The sequence below is a fragment of the Amphiura filiformis genome, chromosome 5 (genome assembly GCF_039555335.1).
Source record: "Amphiura filiformis chromosome 5, Afil_fr2py, whole genome shotgun sequence".
NCBI lineage: Eukaryota > Metazoa > Echinodermata > Ophiuroidea > Amphilepidida > Amphiuridae > Amphiura > Amphiura filiformis.
The window spans coordinates 16,984,323-17,007,600 of NC_092632.1; the positions used below are offsets into that span (position 1 = coordinate 16,984,323).

Here is a 23,278-nt window from a genome sequence, read left to right on the forward strand (position 1 = left end):
TTTACACCGTAAGTACTTTAATATCCATATTGTTGACCGTTTCACATGACGGCGTATCTGACAGAATATGTATTTCAAGAAAACTGCATTTTTAATTTTGCCGAAATGTATTGTTTTTATTCTCTTAAAATATACTATCTGGTTGAATGAAAACCATTCCAATATGAAGAATACATTCACCAAATTAATATAAATTGTATTTTCATCAAAAACACTTCACTTAATTTGATTAAAGTGAAGCATTTTGGATTAATGTATTCACTAAAGAAATTGAAACATCATGCAAAACAGAATCATTTCAATTATATGCAATACAACGCAAGATACATGTACGTCACTATGTGAAACGGGGATAATTGCTAATCGGCACATACACCAACACATACGCTGTTATGTAAAAAGGCATTAATAATGTACAATAATTATGCACATACAACACCATTATACTTTCAATTATATGTGATACGACACAGATACATCACTAGGCAAAATTTCATTTGTTTGCATTGCACATTAAATCGATCGTACGGTCATCTTAAAATGAGGTTCTACTTGCAAAATGCATGTTGCGTGTGCGTACGCCTGTCAAACATGTGCTTTAATTGCTGTGTACGCTTTGCAAAACCCTTCTGCTGCGTTGCTAGAAAAGCGAGAAACAAAAACACACTTTTTGCGCATGTGTCTTTGTCTTTGTTCAAATACTGGCCAACACTCCAGGTGGAGTCAGACGGTCAGGAAGTGTGTGCGCATGTATTCTGCTGTTTAGTCTTGTAGTTGCTTGGTTGATTCTTGAAAGTGGTTGGTTACGGCTTCTTTGAAGTGTGGTATGGATGATATATTGGTAATATGTTCAGGTAGAGAGTTCCAGTCTATTACTGTGCGTGGAAAGTATGAGTATTTCATACAGTCTATATTGGTTGCTATGATAGTGTAGGCGTTTGAATGGAGATGCTGTGATTGACGCTGAACGGGCTGTAGGAGCTTTCCAGTTGGCAGGGATAAGTGACCTTGGCGTGCTTGTTGTAGGATGGAGAGTCTGTGTACCTTGCGTCTGTCGCTCAGTGATGTCCAGTTTAGGGATTTCAACATGTTGGTGACGACTCCTGGTGACTGTGACTTATAGTCGTTAAAAACAAAACAAGCTGACCTTCTCTGGATCATTTCGATCTTGTTGGAAAGATCTTTGGTGTATGGGTCCCATACGGCAGATGAGTATTCTACCAATGGTCTCACAAGGCTTTTATACACTGCTTCCTTGGTGGATTGTGGGCAAGAATATAAATTCCTTTTTATGAACCCAAGAGTACGGTTGGTTTTGGATGTTATTTGGTTAACATGACTATTCCAGGCGAGTTTGTTGGTGATGTATACGCCCAGATAGGGGTGGCCATCAGCTTCACTCAGTGTTGTGTCACCAAGTTTATAATCAAAGTGTTTGGGGGATCTAACATGAGTTAGACGCATAATGAAACACTTTGAGGGGTTAAAACACAACTGCCAGTCTTTTTCCCATTTAACCAGGGTGTCTAAGTCTTCTTGGAGCTCCTCAGCGTCAAGATCGTTTTGAATTTCATGATACAAGACGCTGTCGTCTGCGAATAGACGAACAGATGAATGCAAGTTGTTAGGCAAATCATTTATGTAAATGAGGAACAGCAACGGGCCAAGCACCGTGCCCTGAGGGACGCCCGAAACAACGTCAGCAGGGACAGATTTAAGCGGTGGCCCGGGGCCAGTGGATTTTGCATCGGGCCAGTAAGCTTTCAACAACGCTGGCCTGGCGGGCCACTAGATTTTTGAGCCTGATAAAACACATTTGAGACAAGATATAATCAGTCTAGATGCTGAGCAGGCTTTGACGAGTAACCAAGTAGAAGTGATGGACATTTGTATCTTTATTTAATGTTTTTTCGTATATATTCTTATTCTTGTGTTGCTAGCAAGTTGGAAATATACGGCAGCTTTTTACGTCGATAGTAGGCCTACGTACACTTCCAATCGCTTTCGTGCTCTATCTAATGATGATAGCGATACCACAAAAAAATGCATATTTGAATCTTTGTGAACTTTTGGAACAAAAAAAAGGCAGGACTACTGACTGAACCCCGGGACTACACTCTCTACATTGAGTACATTCAGTAGGCCTACAAAACAAATTAAAATGTTAAGGTTTGCTTGACTTTAAGGGATCGGATAGCAATGTTTTCACATATTTTTGTGGGACCTGAGAACACATCAGACATATCAAATTGCATTTTGAAAACGAGGAGTGTCCTTCTGATATCATATAATTTTGACTTTTTTTAATTCGCGACATACACATTTTATGACAAATGATTAAGAATTCATATAGATTTTCCCCCCCCCCAAAAGGTCTTTTTTTGCAGTAGAACATATTGAAAAAGCTGGGCCAGTAAATTTATTGCAGGGCCACTAGATTTGCCATTTCACTGACCCGGAGGGCCAGTAGAAAACAGAAACCTAAGTCTGTCCCTGAACGTCGGCCCAGGTCGAGTGTTCGCCACCGCCAACGACCCTCTGGACATGGTGCTTGAGGAAATTGCTGATCCATCTGTGTGTGTTGTTATGAATACCATATCTTTCAAGTTTAAATAAAAGCCGGTTATGGGGTACGCTATCGAAAGCTTTTGAGAGGTCCATAATTGCCATGTCAATTTGGGATTTCTTATTTAAACCTTGAGCTAAATCATGAACAGTAAGGATAAGTTGACTTTCACAAGAATGCTTACTCCTAAAACCGTGCTGTTTGTCGGTGAGTATTGCATACTTATCAAAATGAGCCATGACACTGGAATGAATAATGTGTTCGAGTAACTTGTTTTGGTAGCAAGATGGCAGATTCGTGCAAAGGGCGAATAGGCGTGTGTGTGTGGTGGGTGCAGGGGCATTCAGACCCAATGTACAGGTAGCTTACTATCAAGTATCAACTGATTTCAACATTTTTATTACCCATTTACAGCTAGGTCAACTGGAAGGCATTCCAATGGAGTTTGGAGAAAGTGACCAGACATCAAGAGAGAATTTGATCAAGGATCATTACACTGCCCGCTTAGCTGAAGTCACCTCCCAGAGGCAGGTAACAGATGGAAAAGCTGTCAAGTTTAGTGCAGAGGTAAGCCTTAGTGGAATGTTTGTGAAGGGGATGCTGATCTGTTACAACTTTTGTTGGACATTCCGCTTGCAATTGTCTAAAGAAGCTTGAAGGACATTGTTTATTTGTATCTGATAAGAAATATTTGCTTTTATTTTGTCAGATTTATAGGAGTTTGGTTCAATGTTTAGTGTAATTAGAATTCCAAATTGGTAGTCTCCTTTGATCCATATCCAAAGAATTTGTGTTATTGGCAAGTGTGGCCTCTGCCATGCCCAGGATTGTTTCACCGTGTGCCTGACAAATTTTGATCTCCCCTTTCTCTTACCTCTTTAGTGAGTGTGCAACTTGTTTTCCATTAAAATTCATTAGCTGGATGATACTTTTGTGAAACTACTCTATTACTCTTGTTTGGTAGCAAAGGGTGATTGATTTTGACCAATAAACTGGACAATTCTTGAAAAAATAAAACAAGATAGTTCATCTCATTTGTCAAGATGTCATTCATTCATTGCATTGCATACAACCTAAAGTTTAAATCGGTTGTAAGAAAATTGAATATAAATGGACAAAACTAATGGACAGGTGAGCATTGCCTGAAAATGTGTGAAGAATTTGTATGTTGTGGCTCCATGTGATTATCTAGATTGTTAAAAGACAAGATTACTTCAAGTCATTTACACAAAGAAAAGAAGCATCATATAATTTGGTGTGTAGCGAAATTGTCTGTAGATGATGCATTGAGTAAGCTGTGCATCGTTGGATCATCAAAATCAAGTACCCAATGAGAAATTTGTCGGATAAGCTGATACGGTATCGGTACTGTTGTTGCTAGAAACATGTATTTTGTGAAGAAGTACATGGGATATGGTGAGAAATCATGGGCATGCACAATGATCTTTTATGTAAGATTAACTTCCATTCACATGGATCCAGATGAAAATATGCAGCAAGCATGGTAACAATAGCAATGAAGTTCCTCCAAAATGTTCATGATTTAGAAACTTTCTTACTTGTGTGTGAATTAGTACTGTGTATTTTGTTTATTGTCATTTGTAGATCTAGAAAGATGAGATGTTACGGTAATTATTGCAATTAGAAAGGAAAATATTTTTTTGCCATTGTTGTTTAGGCAAATGTAGCTAGTGTAGTTCTGTTTTTGATGGTAAAGATTTGATGTTTATTGTGATGTTACAAGGATATCGATGCTTATTTTCATACAAAACTTCATTTTTCCTCTCTGGTACTCCAAAGAGAGCTAGCTACAATTTTGTAGCACTCCATTTATAATTGTCAACTTTTGCATTATATTATGTTCACAAATAATATGATGGAAAACTGTCAGTTACCAAATGATTCTTAGAATATTGGCATCCCATCACAAAGGTGTCACATATCATGAAATGTGTGACACACTTAATAATGAATCGTATTGTTCATAGAATGACACATAAGTGGCAAATGTGTCACTTTATTGACAAATCACAATAAGATGTCATTTACATCACACATTTAAGAAACTGTTTGACAGGTTTTTGAGTATGCTGCAATATTTATAGCCTACTTCTATGCCTTGTGGAAGATAAATATGCATCAGGTCACACTTGGAGCACTGCTAAAAGTAGAGAGAGCAGCATATAGAGCTAAGCTATTCATATGTCACATTGAAAGCCATTATCAAATTGCTATGAAATGGTACAGTATATATTTTATTTTTTATAGAAGAGCAAATCAAGTGTCCCTAAAAAGTTGAAAATATTGTGGTTGGTCATCAAAATAGAAAGAGAATATTTAAATTTGCGTAATACAAATTTCGCATTCAGACTATATCCAAAGAGTTAACATATATGGACATCTAAATATAGAAACTAAAGATCAAAACATATTTGACAGACTTGTCAACCCGTATCTGTTCACTCACCATATATTGACTCGATTCAAGTAAGAAGGCTAGCCTAGTCCAGTCTGGCAGCCCTTTATTTATTCTAGTTAGTTTTCACTCTGTAAATTCAATATATTTGAAGTGACAGTGTGGTTGGAGGGAATAAGTAGGACCTGTCTGGTGGCTATGTTAACATATGTCCACAATGCTGCTGACAATCAAAGCAGGTCAGTCAATATTATTTTTTTGTACAGTGAAAAGTGCAGAGATATAATGGAATGGTGTTACTACTAGGATTTAGGTTTTATAAGGAGGTGTTTGTAAACACTTGAGAAATCTCTGTACAACAGTGGATGTCCTCGGTTCCTAACCGCTGAAAATGCCGTGTAAATGAACAAGAAAAGAAGACATCTGGGCTTGCTGGATGATGTTGATATGTCCTCTAAAACAATATCCCTGTTTTGGGTGTTGGGTTAGCCCAAAGTGGGATGAATAAAATGCAAAAAGACTATGGTACGTACAGCCTATAATATTCAAAATGTGTTGATATGTGTATATTCCAGTTCATTCCATTCCTGTCAAAAATGTAAGCACCTCGCAGAGAGAGCAAAATAGAAGTATGGGATTTTAACAACAAATTTGAAGGTTTTAGGTTTCTGAAAGTCATGAATTCCATTAATTTTATTTTATTTGATCATCTATTACATGTTTCTTTTAGGCTTGAGTAGAAGTGTATTATAGTACATTATAGCTGTTTGTCCCCTCCCAAAGGGTTGTTGTATTACTGACTGTAATACTCTCTGTAGTATCAGTGTTTTGGTGATGATTTTACAGTAAAGAGCAAATTTTGACCCTACCTTTAACAGTAGAATAACCCCAATGTTTAGTCAATGATTTGTAAAACATATGACTCATAGATGTTCTTCATGGTATTTAGTTAACCAGACAGGTGTTTAAATTGTGCTAATGGGTTGTACTTTTCCTAATGAGACTTTGTTTGTCTGCATGTAGCAACAACACTATGAACCAACATGGTCGCATACTCAGTGGTGCAGTTCTATAACCTCCATCTTAAACAGTTGTTATTTTTCCTTTAATTTCATTGGATCTTGCCTATGCTCTATGAAATAATAGAGTACAGCTAGGTGCGTATTGAACTATGTGGTTGCGTGGATGCGTTCCGCATTCATCATTCGTGAGTCGATGCGTTCCGATATCTTTGCGCCATGTGAGAAGGACTCAATGAATTTGTGCCATTTTTGTGCACAGAAGTGGAAGTAAAATACATCCAAACATGATTTAACAGTTTTTAAAAGTATTATTTTGAGACCTAGCCTTGTATCTATTGCCTGATAAAGCACGGGAGATGCCATTTATTTTTACATGGAACAATTTGACGTTCCGCCTCATTATTTGACTTAAGAGAATGGTATCTCACGTGTTCTATCAGATATTATATACGTGACTGGGTATCAAAACAATACTTTTATTGTCTAATTCAACAATCGTCTCAAAATGTGACCTCAAGTTGTGGAGTATCAGTTTTTGTACCCAAGACATTCAAAGTTCATTCAGTGAATGTTCAAACATTGGGGTTTATGAATTGTGTCCTGAAGGATGAGCATGAATGAAATCCTAGAGTGGTAATATCAGAACCACATGGAACATGAATTAGATTCAATATTATGCAGCAGTGAAATTGGATGCGGCCTAGAAAAACATGAATTATTGGTTAGTTGCCTAGAAATACAACTTTAAGTGTGATATGAGATCTCATGAAGGTGCAGCTCTGTGCGCATAGTTGAGTGACAATGACTCTCAATTGTAATGTATTAAGATCACATAAATGGGCTACCCCCATAACCTTAATTTTCCAAACAGGGAGTGTGAATTTCAAATGGGGTTATCTGAATGGGTGACTCCATTTAAAATCTACACCCTCTGTATGGGGGATTAAGGTAATGTCTTCAATAGGGGGTGTATGGATTTCAACTGGAACAGTCCAATTTAGATGAAGCCTACTTGGAAGTACCAAGCAGTGACACCTATACATACATACAAGTTCATGAAAATTTATAAATATCCAACAATTTCTTATTTAATGGATGTTACCAATTAATTCCATACTTTTTTCAAGTCAATTTCCAGCACGTTGCCACAACTGGGGATTGAACCTGGGATCTCACATGGCAATTAATTGCCTTGGGTGCCCGTGCCATGGTGCCCCTCAAAATGTGTAACTTTGGCACATTCTTAAGCATGTGAGTGCATTAATGCATAATTAGCTGGATTGCCTGGCTGCCCTCAAAAATTGACAAAATTAGCTTTTTACCTGTGAGTACAATAACTAATGTGCCAGAATATTTTTCTCTCTCTGTTTCTCTATCCAGTTTAGGTAAAATCATAAAAAGTTAAGTTCTGTGTCACATCACATCATTAATGCTGGAAGAAGGTTATTTACTAAAAGGTTTGCAATCTCCTGCTCTAAAGGACTTGTTATTAACACATTCAGTAGGATCTGGCACTTACATCACATTTCTCCGCATCTCCTTGAGCGCTAATGCTCTTATGATCATCTCTGTTAGTCAATCTTTGATGCTCATCTCACATTGATATGCTGGTGTGTGTGTGTTGGATACAAACTGTGTCAAACATGCATGACACTAGATCTTATTTGACTTGCATGTGTGACATGTGTTTCTATTAGTGGGAAGAGTTCTAGGTATCTGATACCTCATGTACAATGATATTCTAGGGCAAACTGCAATATTGCTGTATATGATATATAAATTGACGCATAGTTATGACATGATTATCTCTTTTGGTTGATTTGCATAGGTAGATATGTGATGCTCATAGTGTATGCATTGAAAGCTAAAGATGTTTGCTTTATGTCTGATATATTTATGAAAGTTGAAATTTGCCTTTAAAGGAAAAGCAAAATATATTCCCCCTATTTTCTTGTTTTTCTTGAGAAAAGGTTAGAAAGTACTCAATTTATTTGTTTCATTTTAACCCATATACTCAGAGCAACAATACTTAGCCTATATACTCTGTGCCCAATAAGTACAATAGGAGCATTCCATAGAATTTTTTATTGTCACTCTTCACAATGAAACTGTGAAATATGAGAAATATGCAAACATTGTGACAAAATCAACTGATATATCAATGCCTGTGTATAAAATAGTTAAGCATTTTATGTGTATTGAAAAAAAAATAGATTGAATGTTTTCATGATAGAGTTCACCTGATATTACTCTACATTATTGGTTAGCATAGAATGTCTGATAGAATTGTGTTAAACCATGATCAACCTGCACCCACATACATGTATACCAATATCTGTATTCTACATAATACCTATATATGACTTTATATTGAGATCCAAATTTGCAGAAATTTCTAGGTCTTAGAAGTGTGCTAATATATGCGTTTAGCCCAGTTTACAATTACACCCTGCCTCCGAAGACGGGGCAAATCACTAGACCGTAGGAAGCTTGCTGAGTGATCGACTTGACTGACAACAAGCTCATTTGCAGGAATATTTCTATGCATCTTAATTTGAAATTTAATATGATATTTATGAGACCTTAGAAAAGTGCATGTTGAGGTAGCAACACCTGGGTCCCTTTTGGAGGAACAGGTCATTGTTATATAGAGATAGATGATATGGATAGATAATGACTATACCTATCCATTACTACCTAGCTCTTAGATATCAGTTGATGACTAGTGGGTTGCAACATGATATGATCATACTTCATTGTTGTATCTGTGGACTCCAGCTAAGAGTTGGATATAATTTGTCAATATGATATGCGGTGCATTTTTACAGGGAAAATTTGCCAGAAATATTTCTTGCGTTTTTTTTGTTAACAAGTTTGAGTTTTGGCCTCCTGGTTGATAGTTCAAAGATTTATGTGTGAGGGAGGGTTTAATAGAAAAAATCACAATGAGTCATATTAGCTCATATTGATCTCATCTCCAAAAGCAATGTTCATTAACTTAAATTAAACAATTCATATCTCAAAGGTTTTCAATTAGAAGCTTTTACATCATTTTCTGGCAGTTTATGAATGCTACATTTTGATGCAAACCCCATCAAAATCAGACACCTAGTTACCGAGTTATGAGCAATCCTCAATGGCTGAAAACAATATAAAAGAATTTGAGCACTGTTTTTACCAATATCTCAAAAACAATATTAGCGACATCCGACTCATTCCTCTTGATCATATCACAAATTACTTAGGTTGACTTAATTGACTCGAGGAAGGTATACAGACTATAGCTACATGTATATAGTTCTAGCATCTAGTGTATCCATTTGCTTGTAATGGTGCAAAAGAAATTTGACAATGATTTCACTAGCCTTGAAATGTTCTTGAATGATTTAAATTAATTCACACAGTTGTAATTATTGCTTTCAATATAATGATGTACAAAAGCTTGACAGCACTGTCAACAATGTGATTTGCTATTCAAATATCTATATAGCAAGAGACAAAATGAATAGCTTGTGATGATAATATCTGGTGAGTGTCCTCTGTGTGATGGTGAATGACTTGTTAGTAGCCTTTCATCCAGTTGTACAGAAGGTTGTTTGGAGTTCATAACCAGCAATGGCCTGCTGGAAGAACCCAGGAATAATTAAAGACAACAGCAATAACCGACCTTGACTCTGTATCAAGCATTATGGGTGATTAGATTAGAGTAATTATGTCCAATTCATGCATCATATGAAGCAATGGTTATTAACATTGAAGTGTTGGGAAATGTTACAGTGTGTCTTTGAATTACTTTATACATTGGATATAGGCCCTACATCACTTCCTTAACACCTGTTCTTTGAAATGACAAAAAAATATCAGACATTTAAGCCGTTTGAGTTCAGATGCAAACAGCAATATATCCATTTTTTTAAATTTGAGATACAGGGAAATATATCTCTTCAAAAATAAAGAACCTAATAAGAAAAACTCTTCAATTGTCCCTCATTATTGATTTACTTTTTACATTCTGTGCTCGCATATAGAACTTGAAATTGTTTTAGTATTGATAATTATTATAATACAACTTTATTTCTCTGTGATTTGATATAAAAGTTTGTATATTGCCCTGCTCCCATGTAATAAGTATGAAGTCGCAAGTTGGTAGTTTCAAGACCCTCTGGCTGCTGAGTTGTGTTCTTTATTTGATGCACACCTGTAAAAAACAAGACAGTAGTATATCCTTGTGAATGAGGCATTGGGCATTCTGCAAGCCACTAGTATGTCCTCTATGAATGGCGCACAACATACACAATGGGGCATTTATAAAGAACATACTACTGGCTTGTGCAGGTGCACGTCAAACAAAGAAAATCACCTCGGCAGCCAGGAGGTCCCGAAACTACCAACTTGCGACTTTACGCTTATTTTTGTTGGAGCGGGGGGCATATAAGCATGCAATTGAGCGTTCAACTTTGTTAACCTCCAAATTTTACCTGTAGCAATGTTTTAGTTTATCTAGAACTTGTAAACTGTTTTGTCAATTCCAATACCCAAATTTATCTGAAATTGTCAAGATTTTCATCCAGTAAGAGATGATTGAATAAGGTACAAAAATGTCACATATATTTTCCCCTATCCCTCCAGAACAAGATATTTGATATCAGACACTTGATCTGCCGTTGTATACATCTTAAAGCAAGCACTTGATGTTTCCACCTCATCACAGCATCAACAGTATCTCCCAGTCATTTCTGTCTGAGTATTGTCTCAACGCTTCTAGGTTGATTTTCAGTAGGTGTGTATCCGATGACTGTATCAGAATAAAAACTACAAAAACATGGAACTATTTCAATAGACAGAATTGTACTGATAATGAATAAGTCGCAGCTACACTGTGTACACACATAATTTTGTAATGATTTGATATTTAGTAGCATTTGATATCAAAAGGCACAGGTTGGAGGGAAAATAGTAATCATCACCATCATCATAACTCCTTTGTAGCCTGCAATAAAAAAAAACCTGAAACTTGTAATTCAATGACATTTTCTACAATTGGAAGTTGTCAAACCTGAGATGATATTGAAGTTATGCACCTTCAGAGATTTTTCAAATTGCTTTTCATTTGAAACTTTGAAGTGATCTCCATTTTTGCCACTTGAACTTTTTTAGTCCAATCAGGAATACATACTAACTTTCCAAATAGAATTGCTTGTCTGTCAAAATGCAGATTTGTAATAAAAAAATTACCACATCATAGATGTGTATTTATAACGCAAACTCTGAAGTATTTGACTGCTTAGAGCATGAAGATTTGGTGCACAATAAGGAGGGAAGTGACACCATAGACCCTGGAAATATTTCCAGGGTCTATGGTGACACTAGGGCTCAGACGCAAACTAGTCTTTTTAATTCAATTTTCAATTATAATGATGATACTAAACTTCATTATTTGGGGCATAAATTGTGTATTTTGGCTCAAAATGCGTTCTTGTACTCCAACCAGCCTTAGCAGTTAACCTTTTGTGCTCCAAGCAGTGGATATTGTATTGACAGTGGCCTTCAATCTGAAAAGAGAAAATGTTAAGAAAAATGAGTTCTTTTGCAAGGCAATCAAGGTGGAAGGATTGCAGATGCTCCCTCTCCCCTGGTCTAGGTCAGTCTCTTATTCAGTGTTTCCTTTCAAACAAGCTGATAGATACAGATCCCAAACACTCATGATTGACCTTCCTTTCCCCTGGTTTGCAGTAATCTGGTTATGTTACACTTTCTTTGCAATAATTCTTGATTGCAAAAATCTGAAGGTTAACTTTAATCTGATATACAAAAATCGGTGAAGTCAACCAAGTTAGAAACTGGCGGAGTTCTCACGATAACATCTTCAAGTGTCCTTGATGATCTATTAGATAGAAGAAATCAGTGAGGTTTACATAATAATTGGATTCCCAATAAGCCCCGATAATCTGCTGATTTCGTTGATACACTTTAGTTCACCTTGAGTAGTGACATTCAGACACATGCTGTATACAAGGTATAAACTACTAGCAGCATTGTGCCTGGGTTGTATACTATAAATTATAATTATAGTTTGATGCTGAAATAAACATAAATATCTGGAGACTGTTACTTGATTCTAAATAATCATGAATGAAATACAGTGAATTATATAATTTAAACCAAGATTCTTGTCATTTGATTGGCCAATTAATTTAATTTAATGTTTGCAAAATTACAAGTTCCCAGAGTTCTCAATGCTTGTATTGAAGATGCATTGGAGTGTGAGCTGGAATACTTTGGTGGGAGTGAGATCATAAGTGACTACTTGGCCTCGCCAATTATAGGTATGGGGGTGTTGGTTATAAACTATCCAAGTTTTAGATATTTTTAGTTTATTTTGTTACAAGTCCTGGTTCTGAATTACAAAAATATTGAAATTAAGTGGGAGAAGAAAGGAATTTATATTTGAGTTATATAAACAAATATTGAATGTTTTTATTTAGGCCTAAATGGTGAGAATGTTTAAATTCTGTGAAATATGAACTGTTCACTACAAGTCAGCAAAGCCTCATTGAATGGAACAGTCCATATTTCACCTAATGATAATATTCTAACCTTTGTACTCACAATCATTATCCCACTATTTGTATACTATTACCATGGTTACTTAGTAACCTTTTAGATAACATAACCACCTATTTACCCCTAATAATACAAAGTTAATTGCCTAATATCGCTACTTGTTGCCAGTCAAATGTATTGTGTGAAATCAACCAGTTGTTAAGATAATATTTGCTTGCGTTGGTGTGTATTCATTCCATAATAAGCTACAGATTCAGTTTTTCTGAACCATGCCAACAATTCTCTAGACTGAGCTGCAGCAATAGCTGTACTGAGTATAGCATTATTTTCAACAAGAAACGCACCCTTTCGGCAATTTCCTCCTGATTTTGGATGTATTTGGGGAATTACTTCCATTATTAAATAAACTTAGGCCTATTGAATTGCATGAAACATGAAGTATTCTTTTGGAAATCTACCAAGGATATGATAGGGAAACTTCGCCACACATTTTGTAAACCATACATGTTTCATTAGGAACTCTGGTATAAGCTAGCCCATTTGAATGATTTTATTTCAGCCATGACAACCCTGCATAGATCATGAACGTGTCCATCTAGCGCATCTATCACCACCTATTGTGAAAAGAGAGATACATAGGAGTGACTGCATGCCTGCCTGGCAGCGTGGGCAGTGTGTAGACATGAAATTGTGTGGGTAGAGGTCTATTGTCCTAAATGGTCGCAGTTGTCACGCAAGTCAATGTGACCAGCTGTGACCCTAGTAACCTTTGAAAACAAGGAAAGGGCATGATGTCACTGTCATAGTGCACTTTTCATCAATAATGTGGGTGTGAATACACACATGTAGGACCTACATTGAACTTGACTAATGACACTATGCAATCAGTAGGAAAATGATTGCAAATGCCTTTAAAAAAGCTGAATTTAGTGGTTTTGATATATAGTTTCAATGGTGTATAGGTACTTTCGCATCTATTAATATCTTGAAATGTATGAACATACAATGTACTGTGATGTATACAGCATACTTCTAATAATTTTTGACATATTAATATTACACAAGCAGAGTGTTTATTAAATGCATAATATTAATACCATACATGTAGACAAAGATGAGTTGGACCCTACAAGAAAATGGAATGGTCCAATTTGGTGGAATTTGATCGTACAGTAAACCAATACTCCCTGTTAGTAGAAGTGGTATGGTCCAAACTATTTGTTATGTCACAGTGGTTACACTGATATTGATCAACTTAAAACTCATTGAACAATAAGTACAATTCAATACACCATAAAGAGAATAAATACAAATGTAAAAGGTCAGTCCAAAGTTTGATCAATTGAAAAGAGAAAAGGAAATATTTGATTACATTTGTTCCAGTTGAACAAATAGATTATAAATGTAATGTCAATTGGAATTTATTTCTTTGTATCAGTATTAATATATTGTTTGTACTTGATGCTTGACATTTCATTCAAAGTTTAATCAAATCATCAATGAAATCTAATTTAAATGGAAACCTCAATATGTGTGCACTACTGTACTGATACTTTGGCGTATTTTGGATATCTGTTCCAATTTATCTACCATAAATGACCGAGAAACCTCGTATAAAATTGGCCGTGGCAGATGTAATGCGATTCCAAATAAACACATTGGTATCGCTTGTCAGATTCTATTGAGTTTATTGCAGTATGAAAATACAAGTGTGTATTTAATCTAAATGATACTGAGATTGCTTCCACTTAGCTATCCTGAGGCGAAAACAGAGATTCGAGCGCTGGTAAATTGAATACGCATATCACAGAAATGATGCCCTGCAATCATTCCATCGCTGTGGTACAACCGGCAAGATACATATCTGGTATACATGTATAATAATACATCCATATTTCATGCATTGAATAAATCTAGAGACACACAGATGAAACAAAGGCTATTGCCCTGTTATGAAAACGAATGTAGTGTTTTTGGCCTGAAGTAAACTGTGTGTATCATATCATGGACCCTAGAAAGATGGTAGCATGTGAACTGAGTGTCTCATAAGGTTCAATCTCAGTCACTGACTCCGTCTATGAGTTTTACCACTTTGATAGATACATGCATACTTATTTATATGATTAAATTTTTTCCCACTGTGAACAGTTTCAAACATGTTTTCTTGTTTTACTTCTCATTGTCTATAGCCCCACGGAGAAGGGTTTTTTTGTGCATATTACTGCGAGCTGATATGTTGTTAAAAATCCTCAAATTCCCTTGCTATGTTTACTTTAGAATCTAATTGTTGAAATTTGGATGCATATCATGCAATGCGATCAGGCAAATGTTTCTGATGTGAACCATAATGAAATTATGACTTTACACTACAAAGTGTATAAACTGCTTGATTTAACTTTTTTAACTCCAAATTATACATAAGGACCATCCTTGTCTATTGTACCACTAGGAGGATGAAATCAATAATACATACATTGATTCAGGGCCATAGCCAGGGGAGGGGTGAGGGGCAGAGTCCCTCATCCTCCATTGTTTAAAATCCCATGAAATTGGCCCACCCCCTGATCATTAAAGTCCTACCACAAATCACCACAATTAGCCAATATTACCCTAAATCCACCAACAAAATCCTCCCATAATCCACCTAATTTGTGCGGTGGCCCCAACAAGTTCACTTTTTTTTAAATCTTCCCAAACCGGTATTCATTTTCAAAAATTCACCCCTCCCTCAAAGAAGTGATTTGAGTTGATTCTGCCCCCTATTTTGGTTAATGGTTGATGTCCTTTACTTGATTGTTATCCAACCACTTCCTAAAACTCTGCAGAAGCATTTTGTAAAATCATTTATTTAAGAGGGGTATGGGTTGCAAACTACTATGTTTACATTTGATCATGAAAAAGGGTTTATCTTCAAGATTCAACCTAGGATGCCATCAACCTGCCAAATGATCAATCACTTGATTTGTCAACATTAGAGAGAAAACCACTAAACCCCTGATGTCCACACAGATGTAAAAGAGGGTGAATGACTTAGATATGGATATGGAGTGATCATCTAGCATGCTTTGATTCAGGGATTTATAAGCCAAGACTCTGTAGTCATTTGTGTATTAATCATTAATGAACACAATATATTTGATTTTGATGTGACAATGACAACAAGCTGCCACTGATGCAATAACTATAATCATAGCTACATGTATTTGCGAAAGATTCTCACAGGACCCTTTTGATGTAGATAGATTCAGACAAATTATGTCCTATAGATGCACATCAAATAGGAATCTGGGGATGGAGGGGTCCAAAGATTTCATGATGGGAGCGATAAATGACAGCAACATGGCGCTTTTGAATAACATGTTGAGAGGTGTGATCTAACTTGAAGAAAGTTTTAGGGCAAGCATTTATGGAGGTCTGCCAATGTGCCGCCTGCGTTGCATGAAATGTATTGATCCTGATTAGTGATCAGTACAATCCAGATGAAAGTGGATTCCAAGGTGTCATATAGGTATACATCTCGCTTCTTTACTAAGTTATTGAACTCTATGATGGAACATATATGATCCTGTGCCATATACTGGGGTACCCAAAAAGGTGGCTTTGTTACATTTTGATGGGCAGTTTGGATTTCAAAACACTGTCTCTTGAGTATTCCTTCACTTAGAAGATTCAATTAGGTCTTAAATTGAGGCTAATTTATTCTATATTACTCATGTTTTTATCCTGTTTTAAAATATTTTTCAATTATTTTCTTATGACGTTTGGCATGAAATGTGCCAAGGGTGGCTGAGGATGAGGGGGAGGAGGATTAGGGGGGAGGGATTCATATTGTAAATTTGATTTAAAACCCTTGAAAAATTTGAATCTAGTAAAAAATGTCTAAATGAACTCCCAGACATCTAAACCAAGTAAATAAATACAGAAGTTCATTTAAAAGACCAATACTTGCTCAGAATGATTGTAAATGTGGAAAAAAGAGGTGGGGTTACATCCTCCTTACTTTGTGATTGTTTTTGCCCGCACTCTCTCATTTTTCCATAAAAAAGGTGTCAAAATGCTCAGAAGGATGAACCACTTCAAATGAGATGTGTAGGTAAAATGTTTGAACCATTTCATTTTTTTACTATGTAACACAAAGGTACCCCAGGTTGTGACACAGGACCATATAGATTGTGAGATGGAGACAAAACCTACAACTCTAGGGGAGAGATGAAGTACATAGTACTTTTAATATTATTGATTTCAACTTTATCTTTCTGTTTTCAGAAGTGGAAAAAATTGGTTTGCCTAGAGTAATTGATTATAGATCTATTAATTGAAACAACCTACATGTATATGGCTTCCTCTGAGCCCTTGAACACACATACACCCCCACACGTACCCCAACCCACCCCTATTGCACAGATATGCTCAGAGATACACACACATGCATGTGCAAAAACAAACACATTGAGTTTTAGCATACATTGTTTTAACTGAGTGGTATGTTTTAAATATGAGTAAAATAATTCCCAAGTGTTTCAAAGTCTTTATAGATCAAATTGATGTTTTCCCCTATGCTTTCCTAAGCCAAGTCAATATTTTAGATGAATCTGGGTGTAGAACATTGCTACTGGCATAAACACTGACTAACAAATCTCTATTATCCACTCATTTTAGTCTTTGTTCTTTTTTCTTCCAATAACACACAAAGCACACTAAGTTGATATCGTCTCCAAGTAGTAGAATCAGCATCAGGGATCTTGAAATAGGTAATCAGAGCCAACGGGAATATGAAATGCTGCTCTAAGAGGAGCTGGCTGACCCAGTTAGCTCAAGATGAAACTAAATTGGTAATTGGACTTCCTGATTGGTGTAAATGCGGCAGAATCAGGGGCTATTTATCCAATCAGGTCTTCCCATAGCTTGGGGCTGTTGTTAGTTTCTAATAGGACAGTCTTGTCTGCGTTTTTGCCCCTATGCTATGATTTGCTGATCTCTTTTCTAAATCCTCCCTGGGCTTTGATCTAGTTTCTTCCCCTTGTCCCAGTGGTAAAACGGGTCGGCCAAAATTATGTGTAACACCCCCAATACATAAGTGTCAGTATTATTTTCAACTTGAAACGAGATCATGGGAACGGGAATTATCCATTATAGAATTAGGGGTGTTCCTGCATTCGGAATTGGAGTTAATAATAGATAAAAGATCAAGTAGATTGTATCTGTGTGAATAATTTCCTGACAAGAGTGTTGTCTTTGCACTAGATCTTTTCGTTGTTCTATTTTTCCATTTTAATTTTAGTGGATTTAATATGAAATAAATACATTGTAAGTTGATCTGATTGTGTACAAATATCCGATTTTCATTTTCAGTGACCAATATCCATTACCTGGATGGTGTTGTGAACTTGTGCATTATTGATTTAGAGAATAAAAGATAGTATTTTGTCTTTTGCCTATCCAATATCGTGTCATAATGGATGGGCTGGCCAATATTTTGAGTTGTGGGTGCCGGCGCAGCCGGTATGCACTACGATAAAAATATTGGCCAGCCCATCAATTATGACACGATATTGGATAGGCAAAAGACAATATCCTATCTTATTCAGTTTTAATGTAATTTTTTGCGAGGAAAAACTGCCTTTTTCAGAAAAAATAAAGTTACTTTTGTGAGGACATCCCGTTGTTTTAAATGAACGAAACCATCACGAACATCTAAGCCGCCGAATCGCGTTTTAGTTCTCGCACATGTATTACGCGAACACATTATCGCACGATCATTGAGGAGCAACAAGCGTGCCGCCGTTGCGTGGCGATCACTATCAACTATTGTGAGATATTATACACCAGAAAACCAATCAAATTACGTGAATTTTTTACAAGACGCACCCATTGAATAAGAATGGTCTATGATTTGACAGATATTTTTAATGCAATGAAGGATTTACGTTTTTTGATACCATTTAAATACATTGTAAAAGGCTGTTCATATTATTGGAATGATTTCCAAGAGTGGGTGTCTTCTTAGGGGTAGCTTCAAAACCCAACCTACTTGGGAACTGAGGGAGGACAGTGCCAGTTCATTGATTGGTCAAGCCAGGTTGACCGCCATTGCCATGGCAGAACTAGGGATTGGGCCTCGTTTATGTCTGGAAACAATATAGAACACAGTAAAACCACTGGTTCTCGGATCACCGGGTCGACTGTAGTTGGGTTTTGAAGCCATCCCTTAAGGAACTAGTTTGGATTAAACCAAGATTCTTGAGGATCTCCATGATTTTTAAACAACCCAGTTCTTCAGGAACAAATAATAGAATTGAACTGGAAATAGACTGGAATGGACCAATTGTTATGGACATAAGCAAAAGTAGAGTTAAGCATTTGAAATGTGGAGCTAAAAATCCATTTTCCCCACACAATTATTGGTTCAGAGTTAGTTAGGGTCAAAAACCTTCAGATCTGGGTTTTACCACAGTATCTGTGGTTTTACAGCATCTTGTGGAAAATGTGGTCTAAAGAATTGGAGCATATTGGACTAGGGGTCTTAAAGAACTAGATCATGCTGAACTGGGAGTCTTGATGTAGTGCCAAAGAGACAGAGATCTTGAAGGCATGTCCTGTCAATATGAACAGTACTGCTGTTACTTGGTTCATCAGATTGGTCTTGAACCATATGTAGTTGTGAATGATATGATATGGTCATTTTCACGGTAAAGGGTGTAACTTTTGATTTTTAGGGTCAAAATTTCAAACCACTTAAATATGTTTCTGTTTACTGAAATCATGCATAGAAGCAACTTAATTTCAAGTAAAATAATGTTTCAAGGCTTAAACCTTTTGATTTCTAATAAAAATTTGACATTTGCATAACATTTTGGTTAAAATCTAAGAAAAAATGTATTTTACATAACCTCAGAAAATTTTGACATGAAAGCTGGAATACATGTGAAATTCCATTCCAAAGTAAGTCAACAGATATAAGTTAAATTTGATACCATGTTTTGCTATGTTTGTAATTGCAGTTTTGAAAATTTTTAACATCAAGTGTCATTTACAATGGAAATTTCCAAACCTTAAACATATTTTTTAAGTTTTAATTGGGTTCCTAAAATAATTTGAATGTCTAACTTCATGTACAAATACTACTTGATGAAAGGAACCTCCCAGCCAAGTTTCACAGAAATTGGAGTTATTTTGTAGAATTGGCAATTCAAGCGATTTGTGTTTCGGAGGCTTCAGTTAACAACACAGGTGATCATAAAAGTAAAATATTTAGCTAACTACTACAAGTTGACATAAAAAAATAGGTAAAAAATATCACAATTACCAATTTTCATGCTTTGCTTCTAAGTATTGAATTTCAGTTGTCACAAAAATTAAATTATCACAGCAAGTCATTTTTTTGTTTGGAGGCTTCATGTTAACAATTGTTAAACATTGCAGAAGTAGTTTTTTGAAAACAACAGTGTTGGGATCATCTAAGCTGTTATTTTCTTGTGTGTATTGAATCAATGATTCTATGCGGCAGATATTGTAGATTTATCACACATTAATTTTTTCACCCATTTGTTAAGTATGGTGTTTTTTGCATGTGAAGCCTCCGAAACAGGCTTTTTAAGGTATCAATATATTTTTCAAACATTAACCATAATGTCAATTTTTTTTAAAATTTATGACATTCTGCACATATCAAGTAATAATTACAATGCAGATATCAGTATGAAACACACCAATTTAGATATGCATAGATGATAATTAAGTTTACTGTTGTTTCGAGGCTTCATTTGTTTCGGAGGCTTCAATTGTTAACGGAAAGTTTGTATTGGGTCCCATTTTCAAACGGTGATATATATCTCCACGATTTAAAAACATGTGACTTGAGGATCTAGTTTGCTACATTTTAATAAATAGATTGGATGAGCTCTTTTATTTATATTTGCACAAGCTTGCTGAACAGTTTGTTTCGGAGGCTTCAAAAAAGTTAACGGAAAAACGGCTATTTGAAGTCAAGATTTTATAAAATTTTTAAAAGCTTGCAAATCGGCTAATTTTTGTTACCCATTTCAAGTTAAGATAACAACTGTTATGAATCAAGAAGAAGTGAAGAAATAACCAAGAATTATGAACCAAAGCTACACCCACAAAGTTTGTTAACAATTGTTAACGGAAAATGAAGCCTCCGAAGCGATAAATATCGAAGTCCGGTTCTAAAAAATACAGGGCCGCTCACAATTAAATCTAATGTGGCAGTGTTTACTGAACATATGACTGTACTTTCAGGATAAGAAAAATTATCCATGAACTAACTGAAGAAAACACAGGGTTTTACAAAAATGTTACTGTTTTTATAGTTTTTCAAAATGGCAATATTAAGTACATTTAAGCCTGCTAAAACTGAACGCAGTAACTCCCAAAGCTGATTATGCTACCCAAGGTAGCTGCTAACTAGACGACTTATGTGGCCAAAAATTATGGAATTCTGTGGCTTTATTAGAACACTACGGATTAAAATGTTAAAAATCCAAAGTTACACCCTTTACCGTGAAAATGACCATATTCACCATATGTGTAATCTGTATTTCCTCTATTAGTTGCCCCCTACTATTGAACGCCCACTTTTTTTCAACCAAGATGAGTAAAAAACTCTAAACCACTGTCCACATGCATTCGGTCTAAAATGGCATTGCAAAACCTGGAAGTGAACCAGTTCAACCGAAAGTCATTAATACAATCCTAAGTTCATAGTTGGTCATTTCGCATGATTTTTAGGCTTACCTAATGATTTTTTTCAGGCATACGGAACTTGGTTTTCAATTCTGGAAATGTATGGATTTGATTATTATGAGTTTATGGTGAGCATTTGCTTCTATCTATGAAATATATATTTTTTGCCTGTTGTAAGCTTGGCTACGGTTAGATTTTTGTTGTTGTTGTTGCATAAAAGCTATAATTATTATTGATGTTTGTGTAAGCTTTGAATTTAGATATTTTGTTGCATGGAAGGGTCAAAATATTTATAGCTTATGCTGGTGTATTGTCCTCAAGTAACCAAGTGACCTGTGATCAACGCTGCTGCGTTATTAACACTCAATTTGTCTATTATTAACAACGGTTGTCGTAATCCTGAGTTTTACTGTAAATAATTAAAGCAGCGAAAACTAAAGCCAGCTGAAATAATCTATCAAAAACAGTGATATTGGTCATTATCTTGTCGCTCTTTTAACCTATAAGCTGGGCAAAATGGATGAACAGGATGTATACTTAAATATCCCTTATGAATATGTGCTCAGGGTAATAAACAAACAAACAAAATAAAATTGTCATTTTAAGGATGAGGGAACATATAATTGCGTACATTTTGGTATTAAACATAAAGAAATAATAAAAATTAAATTTTGCTAGTATGCAAAATGGATGAGTCCATTTTCAGAATAGGGGTGATGATGCCATGCGGAGAGTGCACAGAGTTGATGATAATTACTGATCTTGTTTTATTTCATGCTCACAGGTGTTTATTTGACCTGGATATGGCCCAATATTGCCTGATTGCTATCCATTTAGCCCCATGAGTGATGAACACCCCATCTATTCTGTAGAGGATGACCTCATTTCTGCATGGACTAACCTCTCAATTGCTCTACTCTTTGGTGATTTGACCATTGATGACCTGATGAGAACAAGACAATGACCGATGATAGCACCTGACAAGAGGGCACTGACTTGGTGTTAGGGTCATTGTCCACTCATTATTGTATGGATTATTGTCCTTTATGCCAGCGGCAGCTTAAAATAAGCCAAACTGGCCTTGCCTTTAGGTAGATCTTCAGTGTTGCATTCAGCTAGTCTTTTGGCTTTTGAGTTCGAGCTATTACAATAGATTACATTTTGTTTGCCATTATAACCATTGCGAATATTTCTCAATTTTTATTGATGCTATAAGGGAAAAAGAAGAGAACTTGATACTTGATAGTATTATTTTATAGAGATTTATACTGCATTTATGTAGAATAGCCTTCATTACTTCATGACACAGGTGTGACTTACAAGATTTAGTTTGGTTGATATGCAAACACCTGAGAATCAAATAAGGGATGCCTTAGCTTAGTGCTTCAAGAGTTAAGGTAATTTTAGGATTATAGTTGAGGTTAAGATTAATGTTTTAGGTTTAGATTAGAACCAATGTTAAGGTTAGGATGCACCATCCAAACACCAAGCCATTCAAATTGTAATCATTATTTTGACCATAAAAAGAAAATTAGGATATAGCCTGGGGAGGAGGGGGTTCTTCTCAGTTGAAGGTGTACAAGGATGTGCCATGGTTTTGGGATAACTTTTCAAAGATTTTCGTAGGCTATACCAATGGGTAGGTTTGAGCCCAATTGGGTGCATTTGTGCAAAAATGCCCTTAAAAGCGCCCAATTTTGGCAAATTAATGTACTTTTTGTACAAATGTGGTATAGGCCCCTAATGATGGGTTGCAAAATAGCAAAAAGTAGGCCTATATAGTGAAAGTTAGCATCCGAAAGCCTGTGTGGCACATCTCTGTACAAGTCTTTCAAAGATTACCCCCCCCTCCACACATACACACACACATTTGTGATGCAATCAAGCAAAATCAGTAGCAACTTGGATATATTGATTTTGAGATATCGCCAAACAAAGGAACTATTTCTTTTTATTTCCTCTTGTTTTGAAATCTCTTTAATTGCTCTTATCTTTGGAACTGGTTGT

At 35.8% G+C, this 23,278-nt stretch overlaps 1 protein-coding gene across 1 annotated transcript in view; it reads left to right on the forward strand.

Moving 5' to 3' along the window:
• Positions 1-23,278, forward strand: part of LOC140152731 (protein phosphatase 1 regulatory subunit 21-like) — a 191,687-nt gene that overhangs the window by 54,321 nt on the left and 114,088 nt on the right. Inside the window, exon 16 of the mRNA XM_072175210.1 lies at positions 2,981-3,133. Coding sequence (XP_072031311.1) covers positions 2,981-3,133 — 153 coding nt within the window. The remainder of the gene's footprint in view (positions 1-2,980; positions 3,134-23,278) is intronic.